At 38.5% G+C, this 14,845-nt stretch overlaps 1 protein-coding gene across 1 annotated transcript; it reads right to left on the reverse strand.

Moving 5' to 3' along the window:
• Positions 1–3,859: 3,859 nt before the first annotated feature.
• mrps16 (mitochondrial ribosomal protein S16) lies at positions 3,860–5,666 on the reverse strand. The gene is made up of 4 exons (XM_061220149.1): positions 5,502–5,666; positions 5,322–5,349; positions 4,862–5,122; positions 3,860–4,259 (listed from the first exon to the last, which is right to left on the reverse strand). Exons 2-4 carry the CDS (start codon positions 5,332–5,334, stop codon positions 4,129–4,131), a joined length of 405 nt encoding a protein of 134 aa, XP_061076133.1. The 5' UTR covers positions 5,335–5,349; positions 5,502–5,666; the 3' UTR covers positions 3,860–4,128.
• Between the last annotated feature and the right edge of the window lie 9,179 nt (positions 5,667–14,845).

Genomic DNA, 14,845 nt, shown 5'->3' on the forward strand with positions numbered 1-14,845 from the left:
ATGAGAAGTTGTCAACTGAATCTGCATTGTTTGCATTTGCTGTCTCCCTTGGGCCTATCCTATCATACTTTACCCCTCTAAGGAATGATTCTATTTTAATCCCTGATCTTTGCATAAGAGCATCAGTTAAATGGCAGTTTTAAAGTTATTAATACTTTGTTTACAAGAATATATTTGTCAGTTGTATGCAGACATACCACTTCCATGCAAACACATATCAGTCAATAACAAATGTGCATGCATGCACACACTCACCCCATATAAATAATACTGTAAATGTTACATTAAATTAAATCCAGCTCACATTTTTATACAATAATATCCCTGAAAGTTATCAAACAGGGAAGCAGGAAGTTATTTAATATAACATGCCTCCACAAAGTATGTGGTTAATTCTGTCTCCACTCCACTCCCATGTAGTTACTGCATTGCGTATGAACACTCGGTTGATAATTTAGCCTAATATTTACCGAGCATGAGTCAGATCAGTTAGATAAACCAATACTATTTCAAAGGCTATTAATACAAAGGCTTCTCATGGACATTAAGTGATCAGAACCAGGCTTGTGTTTAAACATTAAATACCATTTACTTTATTCCTTAATAAAAGTACTGTGAAAAAGTCTTCAGCAACCTACATTTTTTTCTGCTGTTATTGAGTTTTATGTTTTATGGGGGTTTTTTTCTGCATCAATGTGTCAAAGGAAAAGAGCACATTTGAGATTTCCAAACATTCATTTTACAAAAGATGGAATGTTACAGGGAAAGTTCTCCAATATGTTTGAAACTCATTGCCTAAACTGCAGGACAGTGTACTTACTGTAAGAGAATTGGATTCAGTTTTAAAGCCAAGGGGTGGTCACAATTTGTCTCAGTTTTATTTAGTTTTTACTGCTGTTTACCGTTTATTGCTCTTTGTAGTATATATATTTTTTGGATATTTAGAAACCGTTCATTTAAATATTTTTGAAAGCATCTTCTTATTCAAATTCAGTATTTAAATCTGGATCAGAATGATTGTCTGCTATCCCAGATCAAAAGTTTCCAAATAATTTTCAGATAGGATCATTCTGATCCAGATACCACAAGATCAGGATGACAGAATAACCCTGCAACCCTTCACTAAGACAAACATTTTTCCAAACATTTGTGTGATGTGTGTGTGGAAAATGTGTGATTCAGTTAGCGAATTTGTGCTTTAATACACAATGCATAGGCCAAAGTCAGTCTAATTTACAAATGCAATATCTCACTGAATAAAACAAATAATTAAAAACACTAACTTTAAAAAATAATAAAACATAGCTTCCAACTGTTTTGAGAGCATAATGTTTTTACTGATCAATCGACCCTCATTAAAATAATGGTTCACTACAGTGTGTCTCTATGACTGAAGAACTATGATATTCTTGTTTTTGCACATAACCATTAGGCAATTATTTTAGAATAGATTTTAGATAGCTTTCTTTCCCACTTTTCGTGTTGTGGCTTCTTCCTAAAAATATTTTATTGTCCATTTAGAATGGATATTGTTTTGGAAGGGTTTGTGTTAATTCATGTGCAATCACTGGATAAAATAATTTATTAAAGATGTGCCATGTGTCCCACATGCCCCTACATCAACCTTGAATCCATCCTGAATCCACCCTTTCAGTGGGATCAAGATTATCCACATTTTCAGTATCTATCCTGATCTCCACCTTCAAATTTTGAAATACCCAAAACCAACATTTGATCTAGATTCTAGGTAGGATTGGATTGCAAAATGATTCTCCCAATTTTTAGGATCAAGGAATTCCTATCCAAAAAAGTTTTTAAATACTGGGCCCAGGTGATTGGATAGAGAATTTGATAGATTGATAGAGAGCAGATTTGTTTATACAAAAAAATGATTGTCGGGCATAGGTGTACATTAAACGTTTTTGAAGTAAATGTTTTCCAACACAGGTATTAGCAACCGCTCTATGTTACTGGCTGTTATGACCCATCATAACAATCAGGGAGTAGGAAAAGCTTTGGTTTCAGTAACACTTGATTGATTGAACTTTCTATGAGCTTTCTACTGTCTGCTTGGTTTGAGAAGGGCTGGAGTATTGTATTTTTAGGTGTGTGCTTCGTTGACATAGTGAGATGTCGCCCTGATGTGAAAAGCAGTATTCTTTTCAAAAGAACTACAGCTCTTTCAGAAACCAAAATGTCATGCCAAGAGTGATACAGTGTCGCAGTTCATTAACCAATAATGACTTCTCTAGCTTTACTTTCTCTAAATGTCGCCAGGACTTGAGAACAAAGCCTCAACCCAGCCCAGGTCAGGTTAATACTATTTATAGCTTCAGGGTTTCCTGTGCAACAGCACTGTCATTTATTTGACTGCACAATGTACCCAGCCTTTGAATGCATTTTTTATGAAACCATTTGCAAATAAACCCTGTCTCGTTAACTCAAGAGCTAGAATAAATTATAGTGATTAAAAAACACAAACTCAGATAGCAACTATTTCTTAAAAATTGGCCTGGAAACAAAGCTTTCACATAATGGAGACTGTTATTATCACTTAAATTCATGATTTGATTGTATTTACTATTCAGGTATTCCTGTATTACAACACTTTAATTAAGCTCAAGAACTATATTGGTTCATAATACAAGGTAATTTCGTGAAGTATATCAGCTTACAATAAAACCTTGTTCAGCTTTGGGAGCCAAACATAATTTGTTTCTCCGAATAACCAGTTAGTTTAAACTTGTACAGTGAACGTATGGAATGCCTTATCATCCCATTTTTACAACGAAAAAAAAAATTAAAGAACAGAAGTAAAAAAATTTTCCCGTCGTAAAAAAAGCTCATAATGCTCATTTTGATTTATGCTACTTCTGGATATCAAGTTAATTACCAAGTAACTTAATAACCAGCTGGCCACGTAGGCCCGCTCCTTCCCCAGGTGTGTGGCTGGCAATGCCATAATCTTTCCTCTGCAGTTTTGTGCTGACCGAGATTAGTGTGCAACAGCACTGCTGTCATTAACAGATTCAGTGACTAGGAAATGGCTGTAATTGCTGTGCACACATTTTCTTTTTATCTACTTATGATTTCATTCTCTTCTGGGTCTAATTGAAATCTTAAGTCACACCAACAGAAATAATTTTTGTTCCATTACACAATCTCACAGAACTGGCACAGTCCCTATCAGGGGAGTGTTAAGAAAAGGTGGGGCAGTACTAATAAAGTAAACATATCTTATGTACCATTTAATCAATTACACTTTTGTGGCAGCGCTTATTGTACAATGCCAACAACTTTGTTTCTATGGGAAAGTTAAGACCATACTGTCCAATGCATCCCTTGAAGAACACAATTAATTTGCTTTCTCAGTATCTAAAATAAGGCAGAGCCATATTTAAACTCCACCACTGGAGGCATAAGCTGCAATACCATACTGAAGATATGCTACATTAGCCATAAGTTCTAAACAACTAGTGTTTAAAAACATGTTCATCATGTTCTGAAGAACAAACTAAACAGGATATGATCATTTCAAACTGATATTGAACTAAGACACCCATAAACATTTCTCTAAACCATTGCAAGAGTTCACACAGTACAGAACTTCCAAGAACTTTTGCAGCATTACCAGGCTTATTGTATCTGTGCCATCAATGTTAATGTCAAAGTCTATATATGAAGACTGAAAATATAATTACCTGCCACTGAAATTGTTTTAGCTGCTTCCACTGAGTAATTAACTTCCCTTGGCTGCTTATCTTGGTGCTGTAAACAGGGATTACTCGTTTTAAGAATGCACTGTTATTCGAACTGAAATGGCAGAGCTGATTGCTAGATAGCAGTGAAATTAAGAACATTTATTTCACATACAATACTTTATTGAACCCAAAAAATATCGGTAAATTAAATGCAAAAAAAGACATCAAACAAATGGATTGTGTGCCATCTGTGCAGAAAACCAAAAATAAAGGCTAAGAAATTCCGGTTATCATATGAATTACATGTGCCAATGTCCCAGGAGCGCACAAAGCAACCACGCGAAGTTTCTCAGCAGCGGCGTGAAAGTGTGAGAAGGCTCGGTCCTGGAACAGGCGGCCAGGTCCTTCAGCAGGCTCAGGTGCAGCACTACGCTTCCATCTGCTCGGTCTCTGGGTCCTGCTCCGCACTGCCACCTTCCTCCGTCAGCGCTAGCGCATTCCTGTTCCGCTCCGCCTGCGTCACGGTCATCGGGTGCAGAGGGAAGAATCCTGCCAGCCCTGAGTGCCGACCGCGGGAGACAAACGCAATTAAACACACAGTCGATTAAAGAGAGCGCTTTTATGACTGCCGTGCAACTTTGAAAATAAAGCCGCTCACAAAACCAAAGGCAGAAGATTTCTTTGTTCCACTTTCCCTGGGCATGAAAAACTAGAAACTGAGCCACAAATGAAGAAACTAATAGCTTTGTTTGCAGGATGGACACTCCTAGGGCAAAATTACATGATAAAAACATATTTCAAGAGTAGAGCCCGACCAATTTGATCAATTAAAACTGTTTTTTACAAGATACATCCACTGATTCCTTTGGTCCGAATAGCCTGAATATTTTGAGATAATACTCCAGGACAGGGCAGACTGCCACTGAGGCACAAGATCTCAAACTTCAGTTCTGGAGGGCCACAGTGTCTGTGTGGACTCCTGACATTGCACCTATTGAAGCGATTAAAAATATCCACAGCAATCAAGCAAACACGGTAGCCTTCCATGACTTGATTTTGAGTTCCAGTCCTGCCAAATTGCAGAGCTCTTGACCCTTTAAGAGAACCGGATGAGTCGGGAGATTTAAGTTCTTATGGTTTCTTCTCTTGAGAGCACTCACCTAGTAGCTTGGCCACGGGCTTAGTGGGGTGAGCACCGCAACCGATCCAGTACTTGATCCTCTCGTAATTGAAGCTGACGAGTTTTTCATTGTGGATATTTGGGAGAGGGTCAAAGGAGCCCAGCTGTTCGATGTACTTGCTGTCGCGGGCCCGTTTATTATATGCTGCCACTATACGGTAAAACGGTCTGTTTGTGCAGCCGCCCAGTGTCATTCTAATGACGACAAATCCTCCATGATATCGTTTCAGAAGAAAAGGAGCTAGGGAAAAAACACAATCGGCACGACCAATAAACGATAAATGAAATGCTTTCTTACTGAACAATAACTAGCTAGCTAACTAAATACGCAGCAGGTGTGTGGTTAGAGAGGGCATATCACCCAGAAAGCATTAGCCAATGCCACTTCGTCTTATCGTTTCCAATACACACACGTTATTTAACTGGCAATTAATACTTACATAAATGAACCATGTTGCCTTTCCGAACCTGAAAAAATAAAAATAAGGTATTTTTTTAAGGTAATAATGACTGAGATGACCAATTTAATGTGAGCTAGCTAGCTAAGTTAGCCACCACATTTGTCAAGATACAACTCATTTTTATAGTAACGTTAATTAAGTATTTGAATCTAAACATACCTCACGATGACACACTGATAACACTGACACAACAATATCAAAATGCCCTTCGTTTAAAGAGCTTATGTTAAACAGATCATGACACAAAACAGTCTGTATCTGTCACATTGAGAACTACGCCGCAACCATGTTTGACACCAACGTCGCAACTTAACCCGGAAATAGTTTTCTCCCCTTCTTCTTTAGTTTTGTGTAACGCCGGTGAAAAATAGAAGTGGATTACCGCCACCCACTGAATGTACGTAGTAATTGCTTTTGGATTTATTTCTTCGTTAATAAAATAATCGAATAAATGAATATTTAAATCCACTCCATATAACAAGTTTCTTTCCCTCACTGACGCCTGGAAGGCAGCAGTTTTTAGAACTATAATGACTCGGTTGGCTTTCCGATTTGTCTGGGGGAGCAATATGGAAAAACTTATGGAAAACTCCACCCTACTCAAGGACGAGCGAAATGGGGGGCGCCCAGACATCGTACATCATTATGGCGTCTATATTGATCTTGTTATTTGTCAATTGTCGAATGATTTAGTTGTTGTAATGATTTGGAGAACTTTTTCAGACTTGGAACTTTTTTTCAGACTTGGCCTATCTACATTGTGTACTGGACTTGTGTTCATGGCTTTACAACCAATCATATGTGAATCGTACCTTAGCCAACCTGTTCTGTTTGCTTTATGATCTTAATGCACTTTTCTGTAAGGATAAAAGCATCTGATAAAGGTAATTTAAGGATGGTGTATCCGTGTAGCCACATTATGCCAGAAATGGCAATGAAAGACATGAATAAAGAATAAATGTCCAATATTCACACCCCAGGACTTTTAATTAGTCACATCAATGAGTGCTTTTATTTTCTGCAGTGTTCTTGATGGCAAACTGAGCAGTTAAAATAAAAGTTGAATTGCTTAAATTATAGAACAGGTTAAATAAGTATGGTCTTACTTCCTGAAACTCTTGACACCTGGTCACTGACATTAAATCCACATTTAAACATTTACAAAGTTTAAATGTGGATAAGCAAAGTTTTTGAAGAACTTGCACTCCCATTCTCTACTGACCAAGAGATGAGTCTTTCACAAAGATCAGCATACACAGCCCGGGTTCCCCCAGACCAAAGTTTGAAAACCACCGGTCGAATCCATTGAATTAATTAGATAATGTGTTTGACTACACAATAACCACTGTGATTGGTCTATCTATATTTATGCATAATTCTAGTTGTGTATGTCAATTACTGTATATCGTTTTTATTTCATGTTGGCAAAGATGTGTAACCATTGCACGGTTCATTTATGTCCACAAGATGGCAGTGCCGTATTTTCAGTCTGCTTCACCGCGTCAGTTTATTTCTGAGGGGAAATACTTTTTTGTTTGCCAAATGTAGAGGCAGATAAATAATATATATTCATTATTTTATCCTTATCGAATGAAAAGATTATTTTCCTACCAATGTGTTCATATTTTACATTTTAGAAAAGCATCGATGTGTTTTCATGGTCATCACGTGAAATTATTGAAGTAAATGTGTTTTCCTCTCTGGTAACTCTGGTACATCTTTCATGCATTAAACTAGCTGGGACAAATGTACTTCGTATTTCTTTCCTTTTTTTCTTTTTCAGAAAAACAAAACAAAACTGTGCTCTGTGCATGCCCCCTGACCTCTTGAACTGTCCTGAGGCAGTGACCCCGTTTGATTTGCAACACTCAGCCATCACACACAGCCACGAAATGGATGCATCCCCTTTTAATAAACATCAAATGCAAAGGTTGAGATAATAGACCCAATCCCCTCTCAGTAACCCGAGGGTCTGTTTTTTATGCCAATATGCAGAGGTTTGAAGGATGTTTTACAGATACACACACCCTCTATACCCATTATACATATTATTCCTGTGACATCTCATTTAACGCAAAAGAGTCATCTAGCACACCACTCGATTAGATCAGTAGTATCCAAACTCTATCCCCGGGAATCACAGCATATGCTGTTGTTTATTTCAACCGTAATTGTAGCCTGAATTGAATCTGAATTACAGGGGGTTGTTAATTGTTCTTAATTAGGCATTTAATGTCTATTCAAGGATTTACCTTCATAAGGCCACAGATGTCAGAAATGGCTGTGCATTCCATGGAGAATATATTGATAGTTACATTGGTGCATTTTTATTTAGTTCAACAAATGCTTTAATTATAATATGGAATGGAAACACTATGCTAAGAGAAGTTTAGTATGCTTAAAACTTTAATCTGTGCCATTCTTTCTGTTGTTGTTACTCAGCTATTTTCATCTGTAAAAATGTGTTTGAAATGGTAATCTTCTTGACCACAAGTGGTGATGACATGATGTGATCATCAGTGATTTCAAATAAAATATACAAGCCAACAAATGTTTTTCTTTGCATGCATGTTATAATTTTATGTAGAAAAACAGGTTAAAAAAAAATACATGTTCAAGTTGAAAATCTGTATAAAGTACAAAGTATAAATGGAAAAAATAGAACTTAAACGCATGTTTCCAGGGTATGAAGCTCCTGCCCTTTTTATGAAATTACATCAATAGAGACAATATATATTTTTAAACTTCAGGTTTAGATCCTCTTGAAGAAGAATGGCCCAAATTTGAGTTTCCTGGGTCAAACCAGACTTAATAATATCCTGTGGGTCAAAATATTAAAATTCCAAGATGTAAAGATTAAGCATGTAATCTTGCAACATTATTTTTCAGTGCAATCATTATAGCATGGCCATGCAGCACCTGCAGAAAATACTATATTACACATGTATTAAATTGGGGTCAAGTACATCATTTACTGCATGTATATACCATGTACATGCATTAAGTACAATTTATGTATATAAATATGCCATCCTTTTTGCAGGCTAAATCACAGGCCTTGGTGGGCCAGTTCTGGCCCTTGGGTCACAGTCTGGGTTTCCCTTCTCCAAAGCCTTTAACCAAACACAAAGAGAAGCACAGGTTATTTGTTTATTTGGCAAGCGCTTATACTCAGAGAAATATGTCAGGCCACCATGGGAGGGTGCATAATGTCCATGTCAATGAGGGAGTGACGTGCAGAATGAACATCACTAAGACATATAGATTTATATGATATAGCCATCTGTTTCCTGAAATTACATTGCTGGAACATGTTAGAATCTACAGTCAAAAAATGATTGGATAATTTGATAAATATGCACAAAATACTAAAAACAATAGGGTAGTGTGCTTTATTAATGATTAAATCCAATCAGGCAAAGTTTTTCACATTAAAAAAATGATACGAGCATCAATTTGATAGTCAGACTCAGCTAAAAGTCTGTCTTGTGTAGTCCAGGCATATGTCTGCTGCTCTGTATATAATATTCCATTTATAATAACATCAGTACTAATATAAGAAATATAATTGTCAATATAACACAATTTCACATAGGACTGCAACAGAATATACTTTATTATGTCCCCTACTCAGAATCTCATTTTGAGAATTCATACCTAAGAGTTTTATAACATAAAATGTGAAGAGCTATTATTTTATTTTGAAAGTGAAAAATAAGAAAACTGTCCTCACCTCAGATTAGTGTGACATTGACCACAGTAAAAAGGAGAACATGAATCACACGAAATAACTATTCAAAGCTGCTCCCAGTAATGGAGGAGTGAACAGTGTGCCAACTTTCCCATGTGACATATTACCCCGCTATCCCCTATTTATTTACTTAATTTTGCCGGCAACTACCTTTTTAAAAAGTCTATTGCCAAAATAGATTACTAGGAAATCAGACCTCAGAGCTGAAGGTATGTCAGCCAGCCCAATTCCAAATAGAGGCATCCTGACATTTGGATGTTAATGCCTTTTTTGGATTTCCCATGGAAATAAACTAAACTTAATGATCAATTTTTAAAGTCTGACTCCCCAAAAACACTAAATATGACTTCTGCACCTTCTAAAATAATTGGAATGCACACAATATAGACCCAATCATCCAAGAAACTGACGAGATATAAAAAGTGAGGAAACTTAATCATGTAGGTGTCCTGTTGGCTTTACACCATGTGCTGTCCGGCAACATTGCCTTGTTTGGACTGAAATTACAGTACAGATTCTTTGAAAGATTCATAGTAATGTTGTCAACTCAGCGGTTGATTTCAGTGAGGAACATGATGCTCGAACACATGAGCGAGACTCCGTAAAAATAGGGCACAAACACCCATTTTTGTTACTCCACAATATAAGCGCTGTACCCAGAAAGCACTGGAAATTTGATGGCATTCAGTGGAAAAAGGAAATGATCATGCTGGATGCGTGCGCTTGGAAAAAAAGAAGTGAAATGAATGGGCATGTTGACAGGATTATTTGGCAGAGAGAATGCATCTTGCATGGGGAATCTGTGTGGCATGAACTGCAGAAAGAGGACCACATGCACTTTTAATCAAAGGGCATACAAGCCGTTCGAACAGTAGCCTTCTGTGATTGCCAAGGACAGCACATCTTAGATCACCTGATCGAGTACTCTTTATGCTTGTTGTGAACATGAAAACCGCCATGCTCAGCAGAGAGATCTGTAGACAAGCCTGGGTTTATTAATAGTCACGAAAAAGGCCTGTGTTCTAAGGGCTGGCACATTACACAACGAGACATACTGTTTTAAATAAAAGGTCAAACATTTTGTTTGTAAATGGTACAAAATGGTTTGTAAAGTGCCTTTATCCAAAGCGCTGTACAATTGATGCTTCTCATTCACCCATTCACACACTCATGCACGCACCAATAGCGATTGGCTGCCATGCAAGGCACCGTCAGGAGCATTTGGGGGTTGGGTGTCTTGCTCAGGGACACTTCGACACGCCCAGGGTGGGAATCAAACCTCCGACTGCCAGGCGACTGCTCTTACCACCTGAGCCAACGTCGCACAACGTTTGTTGTGCTGTGTACTACTGAAATGGACTTGTCTGTAAGTCAGCAATGCAGACTGCATACAGTAGTACTACAGGAGAGTTGTGTGATTGCAGGGAACTCATGTCTCTCCCCTGCAGCCCGTGGAAGCCTAGCCTCCCTGTTTTTGAGAGGCATTGATGTTGAAATAACCCACAGACCCCTCAAGAAATGAAACCCCCACTCTTCTGCTCGTTGGATTAAAAATTTGCCATTTGAAAACAAAGTAACATATACAGGTTATTGGGCAACGCACAAGCACAATCACAGAGTTAAACACAAACTTAGACAGGGGGAACACATACATGCACACATGCACTGAGATGACACATACACACACATACAGGGGCAACACTAGCTCAGGGGGGCATAGGGGCAACATTAACCAGGGAAAGTTCACAGGGAGCTATGAAAGAACAAACTGTCAACTTTTATGCTGAACTCACAGAGCGGTTTAGTGAAACAAATTGGGAGAGCATGCAAAATGGAGACATTGCTTTCATCCCTATTAAATAGAGTCCTTTCTTTCTCTTCATTCAAAAGAGAAACTGCAAAACGTTTATTGTTTTTTTTTCACCGAAAAATAAGAGAAAACCGGCGAGTCTGTCACGTGCTGTCAGAAACTGTGAATACCGTTGAGGGTGCTGGGCTCTGAGCAGCAGACAGGGTGAAGATGCATTAACTCTGATGTGACTGAAGGGCAAAGCATCATCACAAGCGCTTCACGTGTACAAATGTCACTGCCTGTGACAAATCGATTCTTAACCAGAAATAAATAATTTAGCATTTTCTTTTTTCCACTAATAAATACCTGCTTTTTTCACAATAATCTCATTCTTGGTATTGGAATAACACGACAGTTTATTATCTGAACAGGATGCTTGATTATTTTTATTTTCTAAGTTACTAGCTCGGAGAGTGGTGACTGTCCCTCTCCGTTGCTCTAATACATGAGCGTGTGCGAAATAGATGTAAAGTACTGCAAATGTTGCCTGCTGTTTTTTTTTTCTTTTCATTAATACATATCATTAAAAAAATGCCAAATGATTCATGCCTTTCCACAAGTGTTGGTTGTGCTTGCATTACTGTGGATGTCTCCTCAGAAGGTCCTTTCCACATAATGTGGCCAATTCCTTACATTCCGGCATTTTCCTGCATTTTTGTAGTGGTGTCACCCTGACCATTTTCCCTCAAGGGCAAATGATAGAGCACACAACTATGTTAAAATTGCAGTCACACTTTACAATAAGGCACATGAACTGGCATTAACTAATGCAGTTATTAATATGAATTCATTTACATACAAATTCATTACTCAAGCATTAAATTAACTTTTCATTAGTTAATGTATGTTAACTAATCGCTACTGTATTAGTTACATGAATATTTATATATTAGCAAACAATAGGCTAAACTTATTACTTAACCAATAAGAAATATATTCCTTTTTTTCTCATTCCTATATGAATTACCATAAACCAGTGGAATTATTAACATGAATTAATGTTGTACATAAATACATAAACAAAGCTGTACATATTAAGTTCCAGTAGTTAGTTGTTTAACAACTGCATTACTTAATGGCAATTCATGCAACCTTATTGTAAAGTGTTACAAAACTGCTTTTGTAGTCTTCATAGGCCATAGTAGGCCTAAATAATGGATTGCATATGGATTGCTTGGGGATTTTACGCCTTTTAGATAGCTACAATATTAATCAAACACATATTTCTGGTTTGGCATATGGACAGGGTTTTCATTACAGTGCCACTTAACAGTTTGTGCCAGCTGAATTTCTCCTTTGGCCCTTGTAAACGTAGTTTATTAAACCTGGGTTTATCCAACCAACAACTTTAGGTTGTTTTCCATGTTGTATCGTCACAGAACCCCCCCACTTTCCTTTTAAACATTTCACTGTCCTTTAGTGAGCCTTGTGCCCAGTCAAGGCCAGGACGTGTTAAACACGAGAATACTTTCTCTGTGCGAGGGATCAGGGACTGCCCCATGTGACCTCTGATCCCAGGTCACGACACCCTCATGCCCGTAGCGTGCACTTTCAACCCTGTTGGGGAGAGCAGGATGAGATGAAAGTGAGAGGGGCCGGAACTCATGATTTAATGTTTTCTTCCCAACACGTGTTTCCAGCTTTTTCCTTGTGACACATTATGTTTTGCACACTGTGAACACACACAACTCATATTTTTCTGGAACATTGCTTGGATCACACTTGGATCAATTTAGATATTAATTTAATGCTGCAGCCTATGTTATCTGTTTGAGATAATATAAGTGTAGTAGGCAGGAATGAAACGGAAAGGCTAGAGCATTTTGGGCATCTGGAAATAGACTGTGAAGGCCACAATGAACACTGATGAAAATCTAAACAGAGATCTACACTGTTCATCCATATTGATATGAATGTTCAGCAGTGTTTAGTGTAGTCTTAACAAATGGTTTAAACTCATCCACATCTCTGGATCCATCCCTTGGAATTGAACTACAATGGGCTCCAGAATTATTGGCACCCTTCATATAAAAAGGCTTCATATAAGTGCTATGGTCAGACGATACCACAATTGAACGTTTGGCCCATACACATCATCAACATGTCCGGTGGCTAAATGGAATGCATACAAAGAGAAGCACCTCACACATACTGTCAATTACATTGATGTTTTGAAGGCATTTTGCTGCCAGTGGTCCAGGGGCACTATTTAAGATCAATGGCATAATGAATTCAACAAAGTACCAGGAAATCTTGGAAGAAAACCTGGTTTCCTCTGTTAGGAAGCTGGGACTTGGTCATAGGTAGATTGTCCGGCAGGACAATGACTCCAAGCATACATCAAAGTCCACACAGAAATGAATGAATGAATGAATGAATGAATAAAAACAATAACCATGTTTTTTGCTATGGCCATCTCAGTCTCATTACATTAATGGTACATACGTTACATAAGACACTCTTATCCAGAGCGATATACAGTTGATTGGCTAAACAGGAGACAACCCTCCTGGAGCAATGCAGGGTTAAGGGCCTTGCTCAAGGGCCCAATGGCTGTGCGGATGTTATTGTGGCTAACCGGGGATTGATCCACCAACCTTACGGGTCCCTTGTGTTCTCTAACCATATCACAAATTACAGGAAAAGACTCATGGCTGTCATCTTTGTCAGGGGTATTAAGCCAGGAGTGCTAATAATTGTGGAACCCATTTTTTTGGGAACCATTTTTTTTTTCACCATTCTCTGCAAACTCTATTCTGTTGTGTGTGAAATTCCCAGGAGATCAGCAGTTTCAGAGACAGTCAAACCACCCTGTCTGGCACCAACAATCAATCCACGGTCAAAGTCACTCTTCCCCATTCTGACATTTGGACTGAAAAACAGCTTCACTTCTTGACCATGTCTGCATGCTTTTATGCATTTAGTTGCTGCCATGTAATTGGCTGATTAAATATTTGCATTATCAAGCTGGTGTGCAGGTCTTCCTAGAGGTGATCACTGAGTGTATACTGTAGCGTGCATCCGGAATGTATTCACAGCGCTTCACTTTTCCCATATTATGTTATGTTACAGCCTTATTCCAAAATGGAATAAATTCATTTTTTTCCTCAAAATTCTACACACAACACCCTATAATGACAGCATGAAAGAAGTTTTATTGACATTTTAGCAAATTTATTAAAAATAAAAAACTAAGAAATCACATGTACATAAGTATTCACAGCCTTTGCTCAATACTTTGTTGATGCACCTTTGGCAGCAATTACAGCCTCAAGTCTTTTTGAATATGATGCCACAAGCTTGGCACACCTATCTTTGGGCAGTTTCGCCCATTCCTCTTTGCAGCACCTCTCAAGCTCCATCAGGTTGGATGGGGAGCGTCGGTGCACAGCCATTTTCAGATCTCTCCAGAGATGTTCAATCGGATTCAAGTCTGGGCTCTGGCTGGGCCACTCAAGGACATTCACAGAGTTGTCCTGAAGCCACTCCTTTGATATCTTGGCTGTGTGCTTAGGGTCGTTGTCCTGCTGAAAGATGAACCGTCGCCCCAGTCTGAGGTCAAGAGCGCTCTGGAGCAGGTTTCCATCCAGGATGTCTCTGTACATTGCTGCATTCATCTTTCCCTCAATCCTGACTAGTCTCCCAGTTCCTGCCGCTGAAAAACATCCCCACAGCATGATGCTGCCACCACCATGCTTCACTGTAGGGATGGTATTGGCCAGGTGATGAGCGGTGCCTGGTTTCCTCCAAACACAACGCCTGGCATTCACGCCAAAGAGTTCAATCTTTGTCTCATCAGACCAGAGAATTTTGTTTCTCATGGTCTGAGAGTCCTTCAGGTGCCTTTTGGCAAACTCCAGGCGGGCTGCCATGTGCCTTTTACTAAGGAGTGGCTTCCAT

This window comes from Conger conger, chromosome 14 (genome assembly GCF_963514075.1).
Source record: "Conger conger chromosome 14, fConCon1.1, whole genome shotgun sequence".
Taxonomy (NCBI): Eukaryota; Metazoa; Chordata; class Actinopteri; order Anguilliformes; family Congridae; genus Conger; species Conger conger.

Excerpts from the sequence above, each read along its gene's own strand:
- mrps16 (XM_061220149.1), bottom strand. Across the intron at positions 4,260-4,861 it reads GCCCGTGGCCAAGCTACTAG|GGCTGGCAGGATTCTTCCCT; the intron begins GTGAGTGCTCTC and ends GTCGGCACTCAG.